We start from the raw sequence: 27,159 nt of genomic DNA on the forward strand, positions 1-27,159 counted from the left end.
ATCTTTTTCTTGCCTAATTGCTATGGCAAGTATTTCCAGTACTGTGTTGAATAGGAGTGGTGAGAGGGGTCAGTCTTGACTTATGCCAAATCTTCGAGAAAGAGCTTTCAGTTTTTCTCCATTGAGTATGATATTCACCATGGGTTTGTAGTAAAAGGCTTTATTTATATTGATAAAAGTTCCTTCCATTCCCATTATGTTGAGTTTTATCATGAATGGATGTTGGACCTTATCAAATGTTTTCTCGGCATTTATTGATATGATCATATGCTTTTTATTTTCTCTTTTCTTGATGTCGTGTATTGTATTTATTGACTTGTGTATATTAAACAATCCTTGCATCTCCAAAATGAATCCTATTTGCTCATGGTGTATGACCTTCTTGATGAGGCCTTGGATCCTATTTGCTATTTTTTGAGGTTCTTAGCATCTGTGTTAATCAGATAAGATAATATAAAATAAGAAAAGATAAGATAATCTATAATTCTCTCTCTTTTTTGTGACATCTCTGTTTTTTGTATCAAGGTGATGTTAGCTTTATAAAAATATATTTGGAGATATTTCTGTGTAGATTTTCTTGAAAGGGCTTTTAATTTTGGAAAAACTTTTGATTACAATTTTAATTTCTTCAATAGTGATGGATCTGTTCAAATATGCTAGATCATCTTGGTTCGACCTAGGGAGGTTATAAGAGTCCAATAATTTATCCATTTCTTCCAGGTTCTCTTGAAAAAATATTATAGCAAAAATTAAACAATTGTAAATTTAAAAAAAATATAGAAGATCAATAAAAACAAAGAGTTGGTTTTTTGAAAAAATTAACAAGATCAATAAACTATGAGCAAAACTCATAAAGAAAGGAAGAGAGAAATTTAATTGTTAAATGGTGGGTTGTATGTTCCACAGTCCCCAGAAGGGAAAAGGGAATCCCATAAAAAAGTTGGTTCTGGGCCCGGAGAGATAGCACAGCGGCGTTTGCCTTGCAAGCAGCCGATCCAGGACCAAAGGTAGTTGGTTCGAATCCTGGTGTCCCATATGGTCCCCCGTGCCTGCCAGGAGCTATTTCTGAGCAGACAGCCAGGAGTAACCCCTGAGCACTGCCGGGTGTGGCCCAAAAACCAAAAAAAAAAAAAAAAAAAAAGTTGGTTCTTTGAAAAAATAAACAAAATCGGGGCCGGGCGGTGGCGCTGGAGGTAAGGTGCCTGCCTTGCCTGCGCTAACCTAGGACGGACCGCGGTTCGATCCCCCGGCGTCCCATATGGTCCCCCAAGAAGCCAGGAGCAACTTCTGAGCGCATAGCCAGGAGTAACCCCTGAGCGTCACAGGGTGTGGCCCAAAAACCAAAAAAAAAAAAAAAAAAAAATAAACAAAATTGATAAACCATTAGCAAAACTCATAAAGAATGGAAGAGAAGAAAACTTAAAAAACCGAATTAGAAATTAAAAGGGGGAGATTACTACAGATACTACAGAAATTCAAAGGGTAATTAGAAACTACTTTGAGAAACTATGTCACAAAACAGTAGAACCTGGAAGAAATGGATAAACTCTTGAATAATTTGTGTCTTCATTCTCATTTGTTTTCAGGAATCTTTTGATTTCCTCTTTGATTTTGTCTATGACCCAACTGTTGTTCAGTAACAGTTCAGTTAGCTGTTTAATTTCCAGGTGTTGATTTTTTTCTTTCTGTTTTTTATTCCCTTCTAATTTCAGTGCATTATTATCTGAGAAGGTAGTTCATATGATTTCTATCCTTTTGATTTTATGGAGGTATGATTTATAGGCTAGCTTGTGATCTTTTGGATCTATTGTGATCTCTTGCATTGGAGAAAAATGTGTATTCAGTTTTCTGGAGATGGGAAGCCCTAAATATATCTAGTAGGCCAATTTCTTACATTTCTCCTTTCAGAGGTAGTATAGTCCTGTTAGGTTTCAGCCAGATTGACCTGGTCACCTGAGTGACAAAGAGGTGTTGAAATATCCCACTATTATTGTATTGCTATTGATATCTTCCTTCAGATTTGTCAGCAGTTGTTTTAAATATTTTTCTTTTTTATTCTTTTCTCTTTTTTGTTGTTTTGTTTTATTTGGGACCACACCCAGCAGTGCTCAGAGGTTACTCCTGGCTCTGCACTCAGAAATCACTCTGCCAGGAATCAAACCTTGGTCCATCCTGGGTCAGCTGCATGCAAGGCAAATGTCCTACCACTGTGCTATCATTCCAGCCTTTGTTTCAAGTACTTTTTCTGGTCCTTCATTGAGTGCATATATGTTTAGGAGGGTGATTTCTTCCTATTGTACATAACCCTTGATTATTAAGAAACATCCATTTCCATCCCTTATAACTTTTTTTTTTGGGGGGGGGTCACACCTGGTGATGCTCAGGGATTACTCCTAGCTCTACGCTAAGAAATCGCTCCTGGCAACCATATGGGATGCTGGGATTCAAACCACCATCAGTCCTGGATTGGCTGCATGCAAGGCAAATGCCCTACCGCTATGCTATCTCTCCGACCCTAATCCCTTATAAATTTTTTTAAGTCTAAAGTAAGTGTCGGGCCTGGAGAGATAGTACAGCGGCGTTTGCCTTGCAAGCAGTTGATCCAGGACCAAAGGTGGTTGGTTCGAATCCCGGTGTCCCATATGGTCCCCCGTGCCTGCCAGGAGCTATTTCTGAGCAGACAGCCAGGAGTAACCCTTGAGCAATGCCGGGTGTGGCCCAAAAACCAATAAGTAAATAAATAAATAAATAAATAAATAAATAAATAAATAAATAAATAAATAAATAAATAAATAAAGTAAGTGTCATCTGATATTAGTATGGCTACTCCAGCCTTTTTATTTTATTTTATTTTTGTTTGTTTTGGGCGCCATACCTAGTGATGCTCAGGGGTTACTCCTGGCTATGTGCTCAGAAATCACTCATGCTCAGCCTATGAGTTGGGGCTGGAGTGTCTGGAGAGGGGAGTGATGGGGTCAACGATAAAGAGCACTGGAAACCCTGAAGAAAAAAAAAATCACTCCTGGCTTAGGGACTATATGGGACGCCAGGGGATTAAATCACGTTCCGTCCTAGGTTAGCACGCGCAAGGCAAACGCCCTACTGCTTGTGCCACCCCCTACTCAGCCTTTTCAAGGGAGGTGTTTGCTTGAATGATTGTCCTCCAATGTTTGACTTTTGTTCTGACTATTCAGATGTGTTTCTTGTAGGCAGCAAAACACTGGATTCAGCTTTTTGATCCATTTTGCCACTCTCTGTTTCATTTTTTTTGTATATAATTGCCCTGTTTTAATTTTTTTCTCCTAATTCAGTCTTAGAAGTATTTATGTATTCTTCAAAGTTTTCCATTTAGTGATATAAAGTTATTTATAGTAGGTTATGAATACTTTTGTTCCTATGGTAGCTGTTTAACTTCTCTTCCATTTCTGATCTTATTTATTAAGGTTTTTTTTCTCTTGGTGAGTCTTGATCCTAAAGGTTTGCCTATATTGTTCACCTTTTTAATGAACCAGCAATTAGGATTTAAAGATCTTTTGTATTATTTGTTTTTCCATTTTATTTAACTCTAGCTTTATTCTTTCCTTCCTTCTTCTGACTAACCAATGAAACTTAGGTTTCATTTATCTTTTACTGGTTCTGTGAGGTATAAAATTAGAATGTTTATTTGAATATTTTCTTATTTCTTGGTATAAGCTTATACTATGAACATCTCTCTTAGTAATGCTCTTGCTTCACATCCCAACAGGCAGCCAGTCCTGAATAATGTTCCATATTCACAATTTACATAAGTATGTGTGTTCAGGGGCCAGAGAGATAGCATGGAGGTAAGACATTTGCCTTTCATGCCAAAGGTCATTGGTTCGAATCCTGGCATCCCATATGGTCCCCCGAGCCTGCCAGGAGTGATTTCTGAGCATAGCGCCAGGAGTAATCCCTGAGTACTGCTGGGTGTGACCCCCCAAAAAAAAACAAAACAAAACAAAACAAAAGAATGTGTGTACAGTTTTAAGGGTGGAAACTTTACAAATATCTATTAAGCCCAGATTTCCCCATTCATTTAAAGGAACTGTTTCCTGGTTGATTTTCTGTCTGGTTGCTCTGTCCAGTGGTGAGGATGGGGTGTAAACATCTTCTGCTACTATTGTAATGTTTTCTATATCTCTCTTTGAACTTTTTAATAGTTGCTTTTTTTATTTTATTTTTTGGTAGTGTGGGCCACATCAGGAAGTGCTCAGGAGTTACTCCTGGCTCTAGGTTCAGGAATTAACTCCTCACAGGATCTGATGACCATATGGGATGCCAGGATTGAACCTGGATCAGCCACATGCAAGACAAATGTCCTACCTGCTTTGCTATCATTCTGGATCCCCTTTTTTAAAATATATTTTGATGTCCCTTTATTTGGTACATATATGATAATGAGTATTTAAAAAAACCTCTTGATTCCTAAAAAAAAAAAAAAGGGAGGGATGCAAGGCCACTCTGAATTAAGACTTAGCCTAAGTTCCTCCATCTTAAGCTATCAAGTGATAGCACAGTGGTCGGGCATTTTCTTTGCACACAGCTGACCCAGGATGAACCTGGGTTCAATCCCTGGCATCCCATATGGTCCCCCAAGCCAGGATTTCTGAGTGAATAGCCAGGAGTAACCCCTGAGTATCACCAGGTGTGACCCAAAAGCCAAATATATATATTATATATAAATAATATATAAATATATATTATAGATATATATTCATATATTATAAATATATTATATTTTATATAAGATACCTGAGCACTTAGCACTGCTAGATAGCTAGATAGCTCTGGGCTGCTGTGTCACACAGGCCTGGGCCTGTGGGGAGCCCAGGTAGGAGGCAAAAGTCTCAGTCTAACACAGAAAATGGTAGTACGTTGGCTCACTGTCTATGCTTTAAGTGGTTGTCTAGTGCTTTCTGCTTTTAGGGGTGCTCCTTGCTTCCTAGTAGTCAGATGTGTGGACTGAGAGCAACCAGATCTGTCTGCTACGCTTCAACTATAGAGTGGGCATCCCTCAGTGATCTGAGCTCATGTTCAGAAAGTAGCTCCAGGCAGCTGAAGTTGGGGGGTAGGCAGGTGTCTTGCTGTTTGCTGGTTGTGTATTGGCTTTCTCTTCAACCACCAACTTTTCCTTATGGGAAATTTTCCTAGAAAAGATGTGAAACTTGGGTCAAAGAGATGAACTTTTCTGCCACCTTCTCAGGTTTCTTCTCAACCAACCAGCAGCCACTGCATCCAGGTAGGAGGAAGTGGAACTGTTCCCTCCAAACTTGGTCTCTGGAAATCTCACTTAAGCCCATGTACATGCCATGACTGCCTGCTACTGAAACATTAATTTGTTCTGCTCACTAGTCCCAAGAAAAAATTTCCTTAAATGTTGAGCTGTTTGCTTTATGGATCAGAGGAGTTTCCAGCTGACTCGGGAAGTGCAGTGCCTGCTTCAGGAAGAAGCAATGGCTTACCTATCTAAAGATGTATGATGATCTAGTTTCTAGCCATGAGCTAGCTAGAGAGATCTTTAAAAAGTAGGGTGTTTGCATTCATATGGCCAACCGTGGTTGGTCTGATTCAACCCCAAGCACCACATTTGGTCCCCTGAGCCATGCCAGGAGTGATCCCTGAGCATAGAGCCAGGAAAAGGTCTGAACATTGGGCAGAAATCCAAGAGTTCTCACAGACCCCTTCTAGAAATCAGTAGGCTAATATATATGACTAAGAGGCCTCAGTTCCATCAAAAATGGTCATTATTTGGTTGAGAGTGAAAGCACATTGGGTAGGGCATTTGCCTTGCATACTGGTTCGATCCCATATGGTCCCCCGAGCCTGCCAGGAGTCATTTCAGAAATCTGAGCCACTGGGTATGACCTAAAAAAGAAATCATTATTCAATTTCCTGGACCTGGAACTGGGATAGAAGCAGGTCTTCAAGTATTGACACTTCCTTCCATCTGACCCAGGTACTTCTACCTACAGCAATGTAAAAAGCCAGAATGCAGGAGGAGATTGTGAGCATCTGACCACTGAATCCCTGCTGCAACACAGCAGCTCCATCCTGCATCAGTTCCTACCTCCCTCACACCATGTCCTGTAGACATTCCAAGCCCAGTTTCTTTATGATCCTGAGTTTTCCCCTTGCTGATATTTCTGATCTGAACTCTTCATATTCATGGCTACTCACTTGTATTAAGTTATCATTTTATAAGTGAAAGAACCTGGGTGGTCAGGCTCCCTTTCACCTGTGTTCCAGGGGGTGAGAAATAAGAAATATAAATGACTGCCTGAGGAGAAATCTGGCCTGCCCAGGGTGGGTATGCTTCCAGGAGCCTGGCCAACTGCTAGTCAAAAGCACAAAGCCAAGTACTTCCTGCAAGAACTGAGCCCTTATTCAATGGCGTTTTGATAACAGGAATAACATATCTGACTTTTATTCATTTAGAAATAAATTTCCATAGCTGTTGGGCTTTTACATGGGGCAGCTGAACATTATTAAATATTTGAATGTCTTACTGATCATATGTGGGATATTGCAGAAAGCCATGAATTACAGGGTACTGAGCTTGGCATGTTTATTGCCTATAATCTATTGTATAGCTCTTTCTTTTAGGACTTAAATTGCTGAACAGGGTGATTGTAAGCTGGTGATAAAGACAAATTCCAGAGGTTCCTATCTGTGTCCTACCACCTGCCTGGATTGGGGGGGGGGGGGTCTCAGGATTGAGCCGCAGGTACTCAACCCACCAGGCCCTCTCTGACCAGCACCGACTCTTCCTCACAGTGCCACCTGTCATACGTGTCTACCCAGAGGCCCAGGCTCAGGAACCCGGGGTAGCAGCCAGTCTGAAGTGCCATGCTGAAGGTATCCCAGTCCCCAGAATAACATGGCTGAAAAACGGCATGGATGTCTCTGCCCATGTATCAAAACAGCTCTCTTTCCTAGGTAAGAGGCATTGGGGTCCCTGGATGTATTCCCTCAATTCAAACATACCCTCTCCCCAGGAAAGCAGGGGAGGGAGAGTATTACTTAGTCAGGTGTGTGCCAGTGAGCTAGTGCTCCCCAGACAGCGCTTGCTCTGTGGCTCTGTGGGGGCATTTGAAGCACCCTGTGCACCAGACTGGGCTCTGTTCATGTCAACTGCACAGACTGTCCTGGGTGTCCACCTGTCCTGTCTTGGGGCCATGTTTTTTCTACCAAACACATGGTGACCCTATGAAGGATAAGGGGGCTGGGTGGGGTCCCCGCTGAACCAGACTATCCTGCAGCCAATGGAAGTGAACTCCACCTCGGCAGTGTTCGGTATGAGGACACGGGGGCCTACACCTGCATCGCCCGGAATGAGGTGGGCGTGGACGAGGACATCTCCTCACTCTTCGTCGAGGACTCTGCCAGGAAGACCCGTGAGTTTTCACAGGCTCTGGGACCCCTATTGATGGGGGACAAGGGACAGGAAATTGGCCTATCAAGATCATTAGCCTCTCTCCTCTTCACATGCTCCAGGGACCACACCTATTTCCTGGCAACCTGAATAGTTCTGGCAATGGACAGGAACACTCTCAGGTCCACAGACAGAGCTTAGGGCTTTGGGGAAGCCCCAGTTCTGCTCTATAATGGGATCTCAAATGTCTTATCTCTGATAACCCAGGGGTGCCACCACCCTAGATCTGCATTTGAGCTCATATTCCTTGCTCAAACCAGCTAAGTTGGTGCCAAGGTATCTTTCCCTGAGTGGGTCTACAGGTATGGGGTGCCCAGACTCCACACCAAGTCTGTGTCCCTGAAGTTGCATATTAGAAATGCTTCATGATACTCCTCCTTGGAAAACAATAGCTGAAGACTCAGGTTTTCCTGGGAGTATCCAGGAAGTTAGGGAGAGACATTGTGTCTTCTCACCCACAGAAAAGGAGAACCTTGTTAGCAGTTGTGCTCCTGGGGCCTTAACTAGATTTAATGAGGTCTCAAAGAGGTCCAAAGAGGAGCTGGAGTGGTAGTAGAGTGGGTAGGGCATTTGCCTTGCACACTGCTGACCAGAGTTCAATGCCCAGCATTCCATATGGTCCCAGAGCACCGTCAGGAGTAATCCTGAGTGAAGAACCAGGAATTAACCCTGAGCACACCAGATGTGGCTCAAAAACAAGCTTTTTATAAAAAGGTCCCAAGTGCTGTGAGATTTGTCCACAACTCACATGTCCCCTTGCCCCAACTACTCTTGCTGGGCAAATTCTTGGAAGACCCCATACGAAATGCCTCCTTGGGACTTGACTACACAGAGATGTTCTAACTTGGTTTTTCTCTTTCTTTTTCCCTCTTCCCCCATTGCATTCCCACTCTCCAAACCCTCTGCCGAGGCAGTGGCAAACATTCTTTGGCGAGAAGAAGGTACCAGCTTGCATCAGTCATGTGTCTTGCTTGGTCATGTGTGTCAATGCTTGCATGCAGCCTTCTGCCCCAGGGTCACCTTCAGCTTGGTAAACACCAAGCAGCTCCCAAAAGTGGAGCCCCTGAACCAGATCAAATGGGAGATGGGACCTTTGTGTCTAGTTTGGGGGGGGGGGACATGCTGAGGGGCAGACTTACCCTCCTCCAGTGTCACTGATGAACATGTGTCCACTGAGAATCTAAATGATTGAACCCTCCCCCGTGGTAGGCCTCTGGGCCTAGGGCTCCAGGCAGACCCAGGACTTAAACATTTTTCCTGTAGCTGCTATTAGTGTCCAGGTGTATATACAGTATGGAAAAATGCCGAAAGAAAAAGCTAGTGTGTTCTTCGTAAATGTGTATTTCCAGGTACATCTGTAAGGAATAGATTTTTTTTTATTGTCTCTATCCATCTTTAAATGTTAGGTTGAGTCCTACCGAATTGCCATTTTTTGTGTATCAAAAAATGGTATGTTGGAACAAAGAGATAGTACAACAGGCAGAGTGCTTACCTTGCCCACAGCTGGCCTAGGTTCAGTCTTGAATATCACATATGACTCCTAAGCATAGAGCTAGGAGAAAGCGAAAGCTCACCTAGTTACTAGGCTAGGAGTAGCCTATAAACAAAAACAAAAGCTCACCATTCCATTTACTTCAGAAAAGAACAAGTGTGTCAGGCAGGGGCATCAGAACTGAAGTTACCCCCCTGAGAGTGTCATATGCATGCCTGGACACCAACTCTAACTCTGAACCCCTCCACAAAGCAGAGTCCAAATCACCTCAGAATTTTTCCAGTCAGGTGGAGTGGGAAATTGCAGAGCACACCCAATGATCTTCGGGTTGAAGCACTAGATCTTTCCAAAGCAACACATTTCCTGTCTGACTTTTCCTCGAGCATTCAGCAGGCTGTTAGCTCTAATTCCGCCTGTTCACACATGAATATACCCCAAACAATTTCCTGATGGGCGCTCATGAAAGCTCATAAAAACTGAGGGCCAAAGAAAAGCTGAGCCAGAAAGTGGGGCCTCTGCCTGGAGGCTTTGGGAGTCCTTAGAGGAATGAGAAATGAGGCAAAGCAACAGTTGCTAGTCAGGATGACTGTCCCCTGATGCTGCCTGAATCTGCTCCGAGGCTCCAAAGGCTGCCATGCACACAAAGCCCTTTCCCTCGCCTTTCAAAATGAGACTGCTGCAAAGGGAAACAGGGTATCAAACATCTGCAAAAAAAAATGAGGTGGCCCGGGGCTATGAAGTGCAGACACACAAGCTCACAAGCTCAGATGCCCACTGAGAACCTCCCAGATGCCCCAGAGATTTAAGCTGGCAGGTGTGGCAAATATCAGCTTACGGGGTACAGATGCCAGTATGCCTGGACTGCCAGGCGCTGTCGCCGTTTCTACTCTAGACTCAAGTAAAGCCCAGAATTGCAGAAATACAGAAGAAAAAAAGCAAGCTGTGTGTATTCTCAGGTCTCCACAGGAGAAATAAAATAAGGGCAGGCTAAAGCAAACAAAGTTCCTTCAAGCTCCCTTATAAGACACTAAACTAAGACAAGCTTCCAGGGGGCTGGAGCATGAGGCTGGATTTCCTGTGAAGTCGATTATTTGTTGAGTGAGTGTTTGTCGAGCCTTAGCTTCTGCTGCCAGCTGCGAGCCACGCGCTGTGCCCCGCCTGACCCAGGACTATTGTGGCAAGCTACATGTGGATCCTATCAAACTTTCAATCTTCTGTTGCTGCTTCCAGCGATCGATTTCCCAAGGAGTCCTGGGAAGCTATTCCTGGGGTCCCATGGTTTCATAGGTTTTACCCAGCCACCTACCAGGTTTGAGTGAGAGACAGTCCTGCTGTGGGTAAAAGAGAAGGATTTGGAGCTAACACAGGCCACTGTGCCCACTCTGAAGTCCAAAGACTGTGGGTGGCAAAACAGGGCTCTTGTGGTGGCCAACTTTGTCTTGTGCTTGAAGCCAAGCTATGTGGCATTCCCCACACTCTAGATTCAGCAGAGCTTTGCAGATTCCCCCAGACAGTTCCAGCCTCTGAGAGTCAGGAGTTGAGCTATTATTGAAGCAGGCAAAGGCACTCCTGCCCAAAACCTCTCTCGCACAGCTTAGAACTCTAGCCTAGAGGCTGCTTATAGAATCAGGGTGTCCATCCATGTAAGGAGCCACAAACACTGATACCTCTGCTCACCAGGGCTCCAGACCCACAAAATTTTCTGCAGACATGGTGGAAGCTAGTGGAAGAGCAATGTCTGCTTGTAAGTTTGTTTTCTAACCCAGCCAGTCAGTGGAATCAGGAAATGAGCCTCAGCATGCCAGGAAAAAGTCTTTTATGTATTCTATTTCATTCAGGTCTGTAGGAACAGTTCACTTTCAAAAGTCAGGGATTGAGCAGGCATGAGGAGGCCCTACTAGGAGAGTGCAAGATGGTCCCACCCCAGATGAAATACTGGCCTCCGAGCTGCCCCCTCTCCCTGGGCCTCAGTTTCTCTTTCAAATCAGGAGGATGAGTTAGCTGAGGCAGTTTTTTTCTTCTCAGATTCCCCACATTCTGAGTCAGATGAGGAATGCACACAAGATGTTGCTGCTACCTGGTGGAAAGAAGGGGGTACCCCCCAGAGAAACTGAGGCATAGAGGTTGGAACAAGATACCTGGAGATGAGGTTCACTTGCATAGACAGACCAGGCCCTTGTTTGAACATAAGAGGATTTGTCACAAAATCCCTAGAACCCCACACTCCAGGAAGTGATACTAAAATAAGCCTTAGGCAGGAGGGATAGTATAATGGGTAGGGCATTTGTCTTGCACTGATCTAGCCTGGATCCAATCCCTGAGACCCTTGAGCTCACTGGAAATGATCCTTGAGAGCAGAATTATACCAAAAATCAAAAAAAAAAAAAAGAAGAGCCTTTGACCTAGGTGTAGAATGGTGGTAGACCCTGATTTAAACCTGAGACACCACAAAGAAGTTTTAAAACTGAAATAGGAGTCGATAGCACAGCGGCGTTTGCCTTGCAAGCAGCCGATCCAGAACCAAAGGTGGTTGGTTCGAATCCCGGTGTCCCATATGGTCCCCCGTGCCTGCCAGGAGCTATTTCTGAGCAGACAGCCAGGAGTAACCCCTGAGCACCGCCGGATGTGACCCAAAAACCAAAAAAAAAAAAAAAAAAACCAAAACAAAACAAAACAAAACAAAACAAAACTGAAATAGGAGCCAAAGAAATAGCATGGAAGTGGGGCATTTGCCTTGCATGCAGAAGGATGGTGGTTCGAATCCCGGCATCCCATATGATCCCCGAGTCTACCAGGAGCGATTTCTGAGCGTAGAGCCAGGAGTAACCCCTGAGCGCTGCCGGGTGTGACTGAAAAGCAAACAAACAAACAAACAAAAAGAACAAATAAATTGAGTCTGGAGTGATGGCACAGAGCAATAAGATGCCTTGCCAGGGATAGCCTAGGACAGACCATGGTTCGATCCCCTGGCGTCCCCAAGCCAGGAGCGATTTTTGAGCACAGCCAGGAGTAACCCCTAGCATCCCTGGGTGTGGCCAAAAAAAAAAAAAAAAAAAAAAGCCTTAGATGTTGGGAGCAACATCTAATCCTTGTATCCAGAATAGGGAGTACAACCTCCCTCCCCTGGGGCTCTGAGATGATCCTTGCCACAGCTGAGGTGCACTTTCTCTTGTTCACTTAAAAAATAGATTTCTGGCAGGTGGAAGGGTAACATAGTGATTTTTTTTTCCTGAACTGGGATAAAAGCCAGCTTTGGCTAACAGGGTCACAAGTGCCTGTGAGTAGACAGAACCAGCCAGTTTGTGCTGTCCATTGTCCTCCATGGCAACACCATACCACACACACAACACCAATACCTACACACACCACTACCAGTACACACACACCAACACATATGCACACACGTCAATACACACCAGACTTGGGGTCTACACCAAGATGCACCCAAAATGCAGCTGGGGGTTGGTTGGGGGCTGGTGTGGCAGTGGCAGCTGGGAGATGCGCTGCTGGGAAGAGCATAATGGGCTGTGTTGTCCCCTCCCAGGCCTCAGCGTGGGGAATGTGTTCTACGTCTTCTGCGATGATGGTATCGTTGTCCTCCAACCCACGGACTGTGAGATCCAGAGGCACCTCAGGCCCACAGAGAAGATCTTTATGAGCTCCGTGAGTGTCTGGGTTGCAGGCAGCTTCAGCATCTCTCACACCAATGCCTCAGGTTGGGCCTGTACCAATTCGGGATAATCACAAAATATTCTCAAACTCACAGGCTTGTCCATCAAGGGTTCAGTACTATGTGGGCCCAGACGCCGGGTGGAGGGTCCCCTGTGAAACAAATGCTATTGGTCTCTACTGAGCTTGAGTGGGATGTGGGACACATAGTAGGAACTCTCCAGAAGGCATGAGAGGAAGTGGCCTGGCTCTCCAGCAGGACAACCAAATCAGGAAGCTGGAGAACATGTAAGTTCAAACCCTAAGGAAGGGGTATCTAGTCAGATGGTATAAGAAGGAACATGGCAGTCCCAGGTGTCTTCAGGGATCTCAGACACAAAGCACAGACACATTCCTACAGCTGAGGTGCTATGAGCAAACATTGCACCAGAAAGGAAGGAGCCATGGCCCAGGCAGTGACCATAAAGGCAGTGGCAGCTGCAGACCATGGAAATCCCGATGCACTCTCAGGACTGTGTGCCCTCTGCCCTCCATTGCAGGAGGTAGAGGGGTCTATCCCTCCAACTGGTCTCACATGGCTTGTGTAAATGGCTTTTTACATGAACCCTGAGTTTCTTGGAGTCCACTCCCCCAAAGAGCAAGCTCTGCTGGCTCCTCCAGACCTCTCCCTGAGTCCTCCCTGAGATTGAGCATGGAGTCCCAGGGAGAAGCTGATGCACAACCGATCCTGTGTTCTGTATGATGTGGCAAGCCGGGTGGCTGGGATCTCTCCAGCTGTCTCTTTCTCCCTTGTGCAGCTTAGGAACAGCTGTTCTCCAGGCTATTTCATTTGCATTAATCATTTTTATAGCATTACCTCTGATGCTTTTTCCCACCCCTAACAGCCGTGAAATCATTCGAAAGAAGGGTCCTAGTTAATTTCTAGCACTTAACCTTAAATAATTGTTCTCGGTCACTTTGGCAATAATTTCTTCTATACCTACCAATAATATAAACCTCAGGGAAAATCTCAAATTCAAACCAGAACTCAGTTATCTGGGCTAAGACTCCAGAATAAGAAACAGTGAAAGGTTCTGAAGCCATTTCAGCAACATCAGATCATGTGTGAGCTGTAGAATGATCCCAAGAATTTTGGGGAAACTAGAAAGTTCCTACATACTTCAAGGGGTTCCCGTAGAATGCTTGAGTGAGCTGGAGGGTCTCACAGCTAAAAGGAGACCCACTTCACTATTGTTGTGAACATTTAGGAAAGATGGGGGTGTCAAGGAGGTCAGAGATTGGGGAGGACTGGTGGCTGGTGGTGAAGGTGGCAAAGTTGCAATTCTTGTTTTAGTAGCTGCACAGGTGACAGGTCTAGGGGAGAGCTACTGTCCAGGTGGGACCTGCAGAACAAGTTTGACACAAAGAGCCAAAATTTTAAACTGTGAGAGTCAGAGAGCCACACCACGCAGTTGACCTGCCAAAACAGACACACACAAAAGCATATCATTTTAACAATAAATCTATTAAACACAGATTGCATTTTGCCATTTTGAGTGAGGGTAAAAATCCTGCAGTGATAGTGAGGGTGAGCTGCATCCTCCACACTCAGAATGAATGGCAAGATGTGACACAACATATGACACACGGGTCCCCCTCTCAATGGCCCATGCAGTTGTTTCCGAGGGATGGGAGACGGGATGACGTGCTCGAAGATCTCTCCTCAGAGGTCCCTCCTCAGGAGCAGCAGAACAAAATTCAAACTTGGCAAAGAGCCACAGTATACAAAAGAATAATAAGAGGCAAAGAGCCACATTCATTTTGGCCGGGAGCAGCATGCGGCTCTGTGTTCGCCACCCCTGTTCTAAGCTATACAAGTTGGTTGAGAGCATAACTGACACACACGAAATGGCAGAAGGTGCGACTAACAATATTATCCAGGCAAGGGAGTTGAGCTGGCCATTAAGAACAAAAATTCAGGGGCCGGAGAGATAGCATGGAGGTAAGGCGTTTGCCTTTCATGCAGGAGGTCATCGGTTCGAATCCCGGCGCCCCATATGGTCCCCTGTGCCTGCCAGGAGCAATTTCTGAGCCTGGAGCCAGGAATAACCCCTGAGCACTGCCAGGTGTGACCCAAAAACCAAAAAAAAAAAAAAAAAAAAAGAACAAAAATTCAGGAGTCCTCAGTGGTCACAGGAAGACCAGAAAAACCACAGGGGAGACAGAGTAGGTTAGGCCCAGGGGGAAAAGCCTAAGTGAGCATTTCATGAAAAACTAAGAAAGAGAAGAAGCCCACCCCACTGCCTTCTCCAGCCTTCTATCTGGAAGCTCATAGATCTTAGCACCAAAGAGGTGTCAGGCTTAATGCTTGACGGAACAGGGCACTGGAGAGCCTGCCCTCAAGGGGGTCACAGTGCAGAAACAGAGCCTATCTGGATCTAGGCCTCTGGTCACACAGTAAGTAGGAAGGGCAGCATGAGGTACACCCAGCAGTCAGGGCAGAAGAGGTGAAGCAAGGCCGGAGCTCCAGGCAGAACCATGAGATAAGTGCAGACTACATCATGTTGCTATCTCTAGAATAACAGACCTGCCAAGGCCCAGTCTAGGAGTGCAGTGTTCCATGTGCTTAAGCACAGTGGGTAAGGGAGAGAGAAATGGAAGGTCAGTGTTCAGGACCTTGGGAACTCCTAGAAAAACACCCACAATAGGGTGTTGGTGAGGTGAAGGAGGTCGCAAAAAGGAGCAGCACAGCTGAGAGAGCATAAGTTCTCAAGGCTGCAGGCAGTGACATGCTCAGATGAACAGCTCTGTGGGTCCCATCTAGAAGGGAGAGAGTAGGGTGGAGCAAGCAGGAGGCATTCAGGTATTCTGTCACTTGGATGACCTTAGTGTGGCTTGAGTCGAGGTGATAGTGGAAGGGCAGAAAAGCGAGCTGTGTTTGTTTCTGGAACTACAAATGGTTCTCTCAAGGCACATGGTGAGTTTTGAAAGAGGGGCCATAACTTTATGAGCATAGCTGCCTGGGGCACTGTATAAATTTGGGCACTGAAAAGTTAATTTGAACTTGTTCCACACCAACCTCCAATTCTTTCTGTTTATTAGTCAGTTTGTTGGCTGGAGAGGCCTGGAGGTGTAGGAGAGGCCTAAACTAGAGCATTGTGTAGGTTTGGGAGTTTTTGGGGGAAAGTCAGTAGTTGGGGGGAGAGACAAAACAGGGGAGTTTTTGAGGGAAAAAATATCCAGAAGTGAATCCTGGGTCCTAGGACAAGGATCATTGACCTGCATGGAACCACTGGAGAGGAAATAAATGGGGTATAGGGGCCAATGATTTCCCACAAGTTCAATTGATGTGACTTTGGGACTTTCATCAAGTAATGGAGGTATCAGCCTGCACTGTGGGAAGGAGGGTGCCAGCTGGGTCATGAAGCACTAAGACCAGAAGGTGTGGAGCAGGTGAGCAGAGAGGAAGAAGAAAGAGCCTGGTGAAGGTTCTGAATGGCCATTGACAAAAGTTTTTGTGATGGGTTGAGGCAAGGGGAAGGGTGCACAGAGTGTCAGACTGTGGGCCTGTCTGTTGTAGAGGAAACAGAGGGAACTGTCAGCTCAGGAAGACCTGTGAAGAATGTTCAGTGGATCTAAAGAATTCTATGAGGGCTAAAGAGAGCATACAGAGAGGTTTCAGCTGTTCCTTGCCATAGAGTAGGCCCCAGTTCAATCCCTGGCACCATGTATGGTTCCCTAGCATTGCCAGGAGCAAGCCCTGAGCACTGCTGGGTATGGTCCCAAGAAACAAAGCAAAGCACTTCTATAAAAGAGGAGAAAGGACCAGTTCTGCAGTTTTAAGCCAGCCTGTCTGCTCTGCAGGAAGAAATCTGCCCTCAAGGGGAAGGTGAGGACCTTCAGCCATGCCAATGGGCATCAGCTGTGAACGTCAGACACCGATTCATCTATGTTGCCCAGCCAGCACTGAGTAGAGTCCTGGTGATTGATGTCCAAGCCCAGAAAGTCCTACAGGTACATCTCTATGGGAGGATGGTGGGCTTGGGGGAGGGTCATACAGAACCTGCCATGTTCTCAGCTTTCTTCACATTCCCAGGAGCTATGACATCAATGTGGTCAGAGTAGGCTGGGGACAAGGAAGACTTCTGTACCATCTCCTTTTACTTACTGCCTGCCCTGGGCAAGCACTGTTCTATAAAATAAGCTGTGCATCATATAAGAATCACCTTCTAGTTGGTAACTAGATTGAGAATCCCAGGGAATTATGCATAACAAGCAGAATCTAGTAATACTGTGTGACAGGGGAGCTTAACATGGATTTTAGGTTGGTCCAAATCTACAAGATCTGGTTTTGCTGAACCACATCAAGTGGGACCCACGGGTGTGGGGGACTGAAAGCCAAGAAAGGTCTTAGCCAGGGAATTGGTGAGGGGTGTGACATCTGCATGTCAGTGTGGCTGAGTTCTGAGCATAGGCTAAAAGAGAGAGTAGTGATGTGATCTCTGAAATCATCCAAATAAGAATGATATCCAGGGAGGTGGTAGAAGTCATCAGATTCTTGATTTTTTTTTTCTTTTTGGGCTATACCCAGTGACACTCAGGAGTTACTCCTGACTGTGTACTAAGAAATCACTACTGGCTTGGGGGACCATATGGAATGCTGGGGGATCAAATTGCATGATCTGTACTAGGTTAGGGCATGCAAGGCAAACTCCCTACTGCTTGTGTCACTGCTCCAGCCCCAAGATTCTTGCTCTTTCTTAAGAGCAGAATCTGAGATCTATTTCATTGGATCTAACATGAGGCTTGTGTGATGGGAATTCTGTTTTACTTAAGTTTAAAAAAATAAAATAAAAAAAAAACAGCAAAACCTATTGGGTGCTAGACATTTTGCTTTGTGTAGTAGAGTAAGAAAAGGCCCAGGAAAGCCCTTCTCGCAGCTTTGCAAGGAGGTGTGATCCAAGAGACTCCTAAATGCCAGCCTAGGGTATCATCCCTAAGACATGAAGTTGGATATATGGGGCACTGAGGCAAGTGGTTGAGGACTGACTGGATGCAGGGCAATGATTCTAGTGTGGCATTTCAAATATCAAGAGCACTACACTGAGAGCTATCACAACAATGTGAATGAATGAGGGAAGTAGGAAGCCTGTCTAGAGTACAGGCAGGGGTGGGGTGGGGAGGAGGGAGATTTGTGACATTGGTGGTGGGACGCTTGCACTGGTGATGGGGGGTGTTCTTTACATGACTGAAACTCAACCACAATCATGTTTGTAATCAAGATGTTTAAATAAAATATTATTTTAAAAAATCTAGAAGAGTGGTCAGTGGCACCAGCTGCTCCTGACCAGTGGGTATTTGCTGAGGATGCCTGAGAACTCAGCCTAGATCTTATGTCATGTAGATCACACTGGCAGGAATACAGAGACAGGAGGAATATAAGTTTAAGAAAGTGAAGGTGAAACTGAATAGAAGTGGATGCTAATGGGAAAAGCTGCTCCCCCAGAGGAGCTAGTCCAAAGTCTTAGGGCACATGCATTGCCTGAATCGAACTTCAGTTAGGTCCCTATGCACTGTAGCCTCAGGCCCTCACATTGAACCCAAGAATCTCCAGGACTCCAGGGCACAGGGAGCCCTAAATTAGAGCATGTGCTCTCTTTATAACAGAAAGCCACACAGTCCTCTTTGGGTTGCTTTTATTTTATTTTATTTTATTTTATCTTTTTGGTGAAACAAGAAAAATTATTACCAAGGCCGGAAGTGAAACTGGACTGCAGTGAAAGGGGATGTCCAGGATGAACGCTGAATGCTCAACTGCCCCAGTGCAAGATTGCCACCAGAGGGGGCTCTTCTCCCAACAGGACATTTCAGTAATTTTATGCTGCTGCTTCCTGAGGTGGAGAGTAAACTTGAATTGTTTCTGTTCCTTAAAGCTTGTTTTAGGCCCCAGCTTATGGTCAATATTCCTATACACACTATACACACATTAGGTGCAGGGATAGACTTCTATATATCCCTGTGTGTCTGTGTAATCTTGTAAATGCGGTTATCAAGCTTCCTCAACGTATTGATTCTGCATCTCTGCAGGTATTTTTTTGCACCATGATTGTAACTGAGTATGTTTCTGCCTTAAATTGCAATTCTTTCCCAGGGAAAGAATCTTTTATTCTTTCCTCTTCGTCTCCAGTGAAGCCTCTCGCCTCATTTTTGTCTTAACACAAGAATGGGATAGTTAAGTCAGATTTCTTTTGATTAGTGTTAAAATGATAAAAATTTTTCTATCCTTTAAATTTTTCTCTGTTCATTACAGTTAGGGTACTTTTTTTTAATATAGTTGCCTGTAATAGGGTTTTTGTTTTTATCTAGTTTAATAATCTTGTTCAGTACTGGAGTATTTGATTTATTTGCATTAATGATGTGCCTTTTCTTTGTACTGATTTCGTTCTTGCAGATATTCTAGAATTTATATTCCATTGAAGAAAAATTCTCAGCCTTTATGTCTTCAGCTATTCTACAGTCTTATACTTTCCTCTAGAGATTTTATTTAAACAACAGCAAAAAAATATAATAAAGGTTTGGGTTTTCCTTTGTGTCCCTTATGTCTCTTTCTACTCCAGTTAGTTTATGTTCTAGCAACCTCTCTGCTCATTCACTCTATCTTCTGTTGCATCTAAGATGGCAAAACAAAGCAGATGTCTGAGTTCATTGCAGATATGGAATCTGTCATTTTCAGAATTCTGCTGAGTTGTGTGTCACACAGTCTTGAACTGTATCACCACTTTGATCGCTAAACACCCCACATGAGGAAGTAAAAAGACTTTAGGTGGCTCTTATCCACCCCCTCACTCTTCCACAGAGAAAGAGCTGAGGACCAGATTAAGGGAGGGCAGCTTTCCCAGGCATATATGTTCCTCAGTTTATTAAGACTGGAAACTCCCTCATGAATGAAAGCTATGGTTTCTTTCTCCAGTCTCTTGATCTCCCCATCACTTCAAAATGGAACCAGGAAATTTTGCTATGATAAGGGCCAGAAAGAAGAGATGGAGGAAGTGTGGGTATGTAAGAGAAACCAGAGAGGGCTGATGTGGGAGCCAGTCTCTGTATTGGTCCATACTCTTCAATAGTTTTGAGAAACTGTCCATCTGGGAAGAAATTTAGTATAGGGCTAATATAACTCAAAAAACAATTTGGGGTGCCAAGGATTAAACCAGGCTCAGCTGTGTGCATAGCACTTAGAGGGATTCTATCTCTCCAGCACCTGTTTGTGGGATTTTTGTTTTGTTTTGCTTTGGGTTTGGGGCCACACCTGGTGATGTTCAGGGGTTACTCCTGGCTATGCTTTCAGAAATCGCTCCTGGCTTGGGGGACCATATGGGATGCAGGGGATCAAATCGAGGTCCATCCTGGATCAGCTACGTGCAAGGCAAATGCCCTACCCCTATCGCTCTGGTAATGTTTGGGGTTCTTAATAAGAAAATTGGGTCTTAATGTTGCTAAAATGAGATTAACATTGTGCGTTCCCACTGAAGTGGAAGGGAGCTGTCTAAGATTTTTGGGGTACAAATTTAACCACTGAGTGAGATTCGGCCTCATTGGTCCAAGGCCCAGGGCATACATAATTCATGGCCCTGAGGATCTGGGGGCTCCTGGTCTTAATGAGAACTCCCAGAAATTGCAAGAATGTTTACAATGTTGAATAGTAATCAGTAAAATGGAGCCACTTTCAGCAATAGGCAAGGGGACACCTAGAGTGAATTTGATGCTCCATAGAGGGAAGTCTGAAACAGCCTTAGGAAAGGGACAAGTCTGAATTAGAGCAAGGAAGCAAAGGACAAGAAAAAGTACTGAGCAGAGAATTTCACCAGGTAATACATAAAGCTGAGGTTACACAAGGCATGCTAGTTTGAGTCATAGCATAAAGATTAGACAGAGGTCAGAACCTAAAGTGGGGTGTCAGGCCGACACAAGGTGCATTCTGAAGGAACCAACGGACCCTGATGGAAACATCAGGAGCATGGATGCTGGGTCTGAAGAAGTTACAGCAGCTCAGTGGCCAGATAAAGATAGATTCTCAGGGGAAATGAGTTTAGGAGAACCTAATTGAAGGCTCTAAAGACCAAGCGTTCTCGAACTAAGGTCCACGGGCCACATACAGCCTACCAAGGACATTTATCCAGCCCATTGGGTGTATTTGCCACTGCTGCCTATCCTGCTTAGCAATTGACTTGTCCCAGGCCTGCAATGTGCATGCATGGGATGTGTACCACACTCTCCATCTCTCCTTCTTCTCTCTGTCTCACGACTTCTCCTCTCGGTCTCAGGTAGGGGTCCTCAAACTACGGCCTGTAGGACACAATTGTTCATAGTCTCTTTTTTTAATTTTCTTTTTTATTTTATTATTTTTATAATAATTTTGTTTTGACCAAAGTGCATTACAAATCTTTCACAGTAATATTTTAGGTACATATCGACATTGAATCAGGGGAATTTCCACCACCAAAGCTCTCCTCCCTCCATCCAGTTCCCAGCATGCATCCCATATCCCCCTTCCTTACCTCCCTACCCCCAGGCTGCTAGTATGAGTGGTCCCCTCTGTGTCTCACTTGTTGTAGATTGGATATCAATTCTGTTGTCGTTGGCTATGGATTTGGTGTTTAAGTCTGATCATTTTCTATTACTACTTAGTGATCCTACAACTGTTTGGTCTTGGAACCCTCCATTATTTCCCCCTCAATTTGAAGGGTGGAACAAGATGGTTCAAGTTGTGTGGTTATGTTTGAAGAAAAAAGAAAATGGGGTAAAAATCAAACAAGCAAAAAATGGGCGGAGTCCTTCTAGACGTTATAGATATCAATTTGAGAGAAGGGAAAAAGGAAGAGAAGTACAACAATAATGCAAAACTATAGTCTGGCCCTCCAATAGTGAATTGGCCCCCTGTTTAAAATTCCTTAGGACAGTCCTTAGGAGAGCTTCAACTCACCTTATGTAGAGCAGCGTTAGGACAAATGATGCTGAGAGGCTTCTGGGAGTAGCAAGGCGGATCCTACAGCTCTATCTTGCTGTGGGAAGCTGGAAGACTCTTTGTTGAAGATGTGGACATGATGATCTGGATCTTCTTTGAATAAAATATGCAAAATAAAGAGGCCGGAGAGAGAGCTTGGAGATGGGGCATTTGCCTTGCATGCAGAAGGATGGTGGTTCGAATACCGGCATCCCATATGGTCCCCTGAGCCTTCCAGAAGTGATTTCTGAGTGTAGAGCCAGGAGTAACCCCTGAGCACTGCTGGGTGTGACCAAAAGAAAAAACATAATATGCAAAAATTTTTTGAAAGGGGAAACTTATAACTTATTAGTGTTTTCCTGAGGATATGAGAAGCACTTTTGAGCAGTGGACAGGAGACACACACACACACTTCTACAACAGTGACCAATCTGTCACTCTTTTTTAAGTCCATAGGTGTGGACCCTGTGCCAGCTAAGCTGTCCTATGACAAGTCACATGACCAAGTGTGGGTCCTGAGCCAGGGCGATGGGCAAAATTCCCAGCCAAGTCTTCAGGTAAGTTGAGCACCTGGGGGCCAACACCCCCACTGGACTCTCTCTCAAATATCTGTCCAGGGAGACACAGATAAGAGTGAGAGCTCAGGCCAGTGCACACCACGGGCAGCTAGCCAGTCTTTCAGCTATGAAAAGGCTAATGATAGGAAGGATTATATCAGAGCATCCCACAATATCTGACTCTCCTGTCACCAAGGCGGTGAGTAGGGAGACAGGACTTTCTTTTCTGTGGCTGGATGTGCTAGTGCAGAGCATTGAAGTGGAAAGCAGCCAGCCTGGGAACTATATTGTCCAGCTTATGCCTTCCATCCTGCAACCTCGGTTCTGTCCTTCTTGATGAGGGTGAGCCTTACAGAAAGGGATTGGGCATCATTGCCCTTTCTTCAATTCTCCCAGCTCTAGAGCAATAACCATGCTGGCTTCACTGCTACTCATCACATATATGGGATGTCATGGGCATTAAGTTTTTCATAAAGCCAAGAAGGCTACAGAGAGTACCCCTGTATACTGGTCTCAATGGTGTCACTCTGTTATTGGTCCCTGAAGTAGTTCAAAAAGATCACTTTAAAAAATGCCTGGGGAAATGCCACCAAAAATAATATTTTTTTGGAATCACAAATGAGTTCTGGAGCCAGAGAGATAGCATGGAGATAAGGCATTTTGCCTTGCATGCAGAAAGTCGGTAGTTCGAATCCCGGCATCCCATATGGTCCTGCCGAGCCTGCCAAGAGCTATTTCTGAGCATAGAGCAAGGAGTAACCCCTAAGTGCTGCCGGGTGTGACCCAAAAAAAAAAAGAGTTTTGAAAAATAAAAAAATAAAAATAAATTTTAAAAAAAATGAGTTTTGACCTTAAAAATCAGTGACTGCTTTGGGGAAAAAAGTGAGATGAAATACAAATAGGTTCCCCCAAAAGAATGATTAAAAGCATGAAAATCTTTCAACCATAGAACAAACAGATAAAGGGATTATAATCTTAAAAGTTTCAAAAGAGCAAAGGTAACAGTTGTCACGAGGTTCAACATTTATACATATAAAATTTCTAAGAGCAGATTCTGGGCAACTGAAAAGGGTAACCAAGTTCCAACCCCAAGGGGGAAGACCTGAGTGCCATGAATGAAAGGAAAATGTTTCCAGTCAGGAAGATGCTGCTACCAAAACAAGAAATGGCACAGCCAGGTTGGCATTGCACATCTCACCCAGGTACCCCACAGAGGAAAGGTACCAAGTGTACTCAGGGTGTAAGAAGTGATGATCCTAGAAACAGAGGATAATACAGTTGGTAGAGCATTTTCCTTGTGTGCAATTGACCTAGGTTGTTCCCTTGCATCCCATATAGTCCCCCAAGCCCATCCTCAGCAATGCCAGGAGTCACACACACACACACACACACACACACACACACACACACACACACTAATGACCCCAGAAAAAAACTCAACAAAAAGAAAGTTTTATGAGGAAAGATGATCTGAAGCATCCAGTAAGCAAGCACTGCATAGGATGTTTGAATTAGAAGAGGCACAGCTAAGAAATTCTCATACTAGGCTAGAGCTCAAAAATAAACTGTTGCAGCCAACATGAGAGAGGAAGGGTTAGGGAGATATCACAAGGGGCATGCTTTTCATTTATGGGATCTCAGTGTAATCCCCAGCATGCCCCACACTTTTGAGCCCATCCCAAACAAAAAAATGAATGGAGGAAATAAGTAAAAAAGACAAAACATGTGAGAGCAATAGTTTAAAAATGAAACCATTTGAGCAGATTGGATTTAAAAAAGAAAGTGAGGCTAGGGTGATACAGCACATACATCCCACAACAATATTTAAAAAGTGAAAACAAGGGGCCAGGGCGGTGGTGCAGGCGATAGGGTGTTTGCCTTGCACACGGCTGACCCAGGACAAACCTCAGTTTGATTCCCGACATCCTATATGGTCCCGAAAGCCACAGGCGATTTCTGAGTGCATAGCCAGGAGTAACCCCTGCGTGTCACCGGGTGTGGCCCAAAAACAAAAACAGAAAAAAAAAAGTGGAAACAAACTCTAACTTATTTATAAGAGAAATACCTAAAGCAAACTTACAATAAAAAGTTATATTTAGAGAAACTGAAGTAGATATACATCCAGCTGTTGTCTGCACACATTTGATTCAGGTTCGATTCCCACCACAAAAAGCCCAGAACACAGCCAGGTATGGTGCAAAACCAAACAAAAAGTTGCATTTAAAAGAGGTGGGTATGTTGAAAGCTTCAAACAGCATGATAAACTTTATGATAAAGAATCAATAGAAACCAAACATAGCTACTAAGTATATAAAGCAAGAATGGCAGGAGAAACTTGAGGAAGGAACATGGGCCTAATGAGCATAAATATCAAAGCCTTGTAACTCATCAGCCCAGCTTTAGGACAAATCTCCAAAGACAAGCATGCCAAGCCTCTAAAGTTCCTAGGTACGTAGGTCTATTGCTGAAAACTCTGGAACACCCTCAGGAGGGGGCAGACTGAATCCAGACTCTGCTGAAGCCCCAATAGTCACAGCCATACCCCATGCCCAATTTCACTGCTTCACAAATAATCTCTGCAAAGACATCAAACTGACAAAAGTTCCAGGTACTTGTTATCATTTCTCCAGGGCCTTGGAGTGGGAGCAGGCAACCTCACCACACTCCCATGGCTGCATAATAGCTCCCAATTCCACAATACTGACAGCCCAATAGGGGCACCACAAATTAGATGGGGAAAGTAGCATAAAAATCCACTGAGCTCAGTAAACAAAAACAATAACATAGAAGGCTCGACTAACAACAAACAGCTCTGTAAATCTTCAGACAACGACTTAATGACCCCACTGTGAGATATAACATTTTGACCAATTTTCTTTTACTGAAGTATTTTTTCAATAATCCCATTAGCCATTTTGTTGTAACAAGCAATATAAAATAAATTATTTTGTGCCTGCTAAGGAGACAGACTGAGGGAGAGGGGGAGAGCTGAGGACAGTTGTAAAGGGAAGGTCACACTGATGGTGGGATTGATGTTACAACAATGAATAACCAAAACAACTGTATTATGAAAAACTTTGTTACCATAGTATTTAAATAAACTATGAAGTAAATACACATAAAATTTAAGTATATATCATCACAAACAAAATCAACAAATTTTACAAAAGTTAAAAAAATAGAAATTTTAATTACATTATCAGGTCACTAAAAATATAAGTATAAAATTATACTATATTAAATACTCCTAAGTGCCTATTCAGTCGAAGGGACATTACAGACTGTCTCAATGCCTCATCAACATCCTTGGCGTACAGAGGAAGCTGTGCTGAAAGACTGTGCCTTAAAGCCGGTAGCAGAAGCAGGAGTTAGGAAATTAATAAGTAAAGACTGAAATTAACAAACTAAAGAACAAATTTCACAAGCCTGATAAAGAACAGAAAGAGTCACCAGGAGGAAAGAGAACATGCATAGGACTGCAGATAGAAAAGGAACAGTTTAAAACCTAGAAGAAATGGATGATTGCTTACAAAATCTAGCAAAAAAAACATGGGAAACCTGAATTGGAGCAATTGCCATCAGAAGAGGTTTTCTCAAGATTATAGAAAAATGAACAGCTAGGTTTTCTTGGGCCTTCAAAATAGAATGTTAATGTTATTTGAACAATCTCAGACATAGGGGGAAATGATAACCAATTGTAATGGTTAAAAAAATGACTTGAAAAATATAAAAACAGAGATGGGGAAATGACGCGTGGGTATAGGCTTTACATGCACAAAGACCTGAATTTGATGCCAGGTTCCCAGCATTGAACCAAGTATTTTTAGGAGTGACTTCCAAGCTCCCTAAAAATACTGCTTGGAAAACCTAAAAGAAAAATATAAATATAGGGGCCTGGACCTCCAAATTTCATAGTACTGTCAGACCCCTAGAATCACAGAAAATCTGATGGGAAAATTGCATAGTAGCCCACCAAGCTCAGTAAGTGAAAACAATAACACAGAAAATTCAACCAGCCAGTACAGTAAATCCTAAATAACTTTAGTAACTCCATTGTGAGATGTAACAATTATCACAAATTGATTGGTTTAAGTTTTGATGGTTCCAGTTGCTTTTTTTTTTTTTTTTTTTTTTTTTGGTTTTTGGGTCACACCTGGCAGTGCTCAGGGGTTATTCCTGGCTCCAGGCTCAGAAATTGCTCCTGGCAGGCACAGGGGACCATATGGGGCGCCAGGATTCGAACCGATGACCTCCTGCATGAAAGGCAAACGCCTTACCTCCATGCTATCTCTCCGGCCCCCTGGTTCCAGTTGCTTTTATAAAATCACATTTACAATATGATGTGGATTTATTTGTGGTAGATGGAAAACTGGGGTGGATGGGAAACATAGGTGGAAAGAAAGATGATCACACTGTTGGTGAAAGTGATGTTGGAATATTAAATACCTCAACCAACTGTATTATAAACAACTTGGTAAAGTATAATATTACAATAATACAAAAATTAAAGTAGGGATCAGGGGTTGTGGCTCATACATATGAAGCCCTGGATTTGACCCCCCAGCACTCTGAAATGTATATGTGTATAGACATATACACATATATAAATAAAACAATGAATACAAAAACAGTATTCTCAATATTGCACTAGAAATAGTGCAGTGATATATCAAAATGCTCAATCAGGGAACATATTCCCAGGAAGCAATGACGGCCGTTCACTCTCAGGAAATCAGTAGCCATTCTTCAAAACACAAATAAAAGCAAGGGTGCGGGGTGAAATCTATATGCTATTTTCAGTACATGCTGGTAAAGCCTTTAATTAAATATAACAGACATTTTTTAAAAATACCAGTATATAGGAATAAAAGGAAATTTCTTAAATGGAATGAAGACTACTTGCCAGAAACCAAAAGCAAATGTTGCCTACATGACAAAATGCTAAAGGCATTTCCATTAACATCAGGAATGAGCATATAAAGCCCACCATCACAATAATCAGAAAGTC

The 27,159-nt window shown here is 43.7% G+C and overlaps 1 protein-coding gene across 1 annotated transcript in view; it reads left to right on the forward strand.

The window, feature by feature from the left end:
- The window catches only part of FSTL4 (follistatin like 4), a 336,185-nt gene that overhangs the window by 302,176 nt on the left and 6,850 nt on the right, over window positions 1-27,159 (forward strand). The window contains exons 9-13 of the mRNA XM_049786821.1: window positions 6,796-6,957; window positions 7,281-7,415; window positions 12,490-12,608; window positions 16,458-16,607; window positions 22,044-22,151. Of these exons, the coding sequence (XP_049642778.1) occupies window positions 6,796-6,957; window positions 7,281-7,415; window positions 12,490-12,608; window positions 16,458-16,607; window positions 22,044-22,151 (674 nt within the window). The remainder of the gene's footprint in view (window positions 1-6,795; window positions 6,958-7,280; window positions 7,416-12,489; window positions 12,609-16,457; window positions 16,608-22,043; window positions 22,152-27,159) is intronic.

This window comes from Suncus etruscus, chromosome 14, assembly GCF_024139225.1.
Source record: "Suncus etruscus isolate mSunEtr1 chromosome 14, mSunEtr1.pri.cur, whole genome shotgun sequence".
Taxonomy (NCBI): Eukaryota; Metazoa; Chordata; class Mammalia; order Eulipotyphla; family Soricidae; genus Suncus; species Suncus etruscus.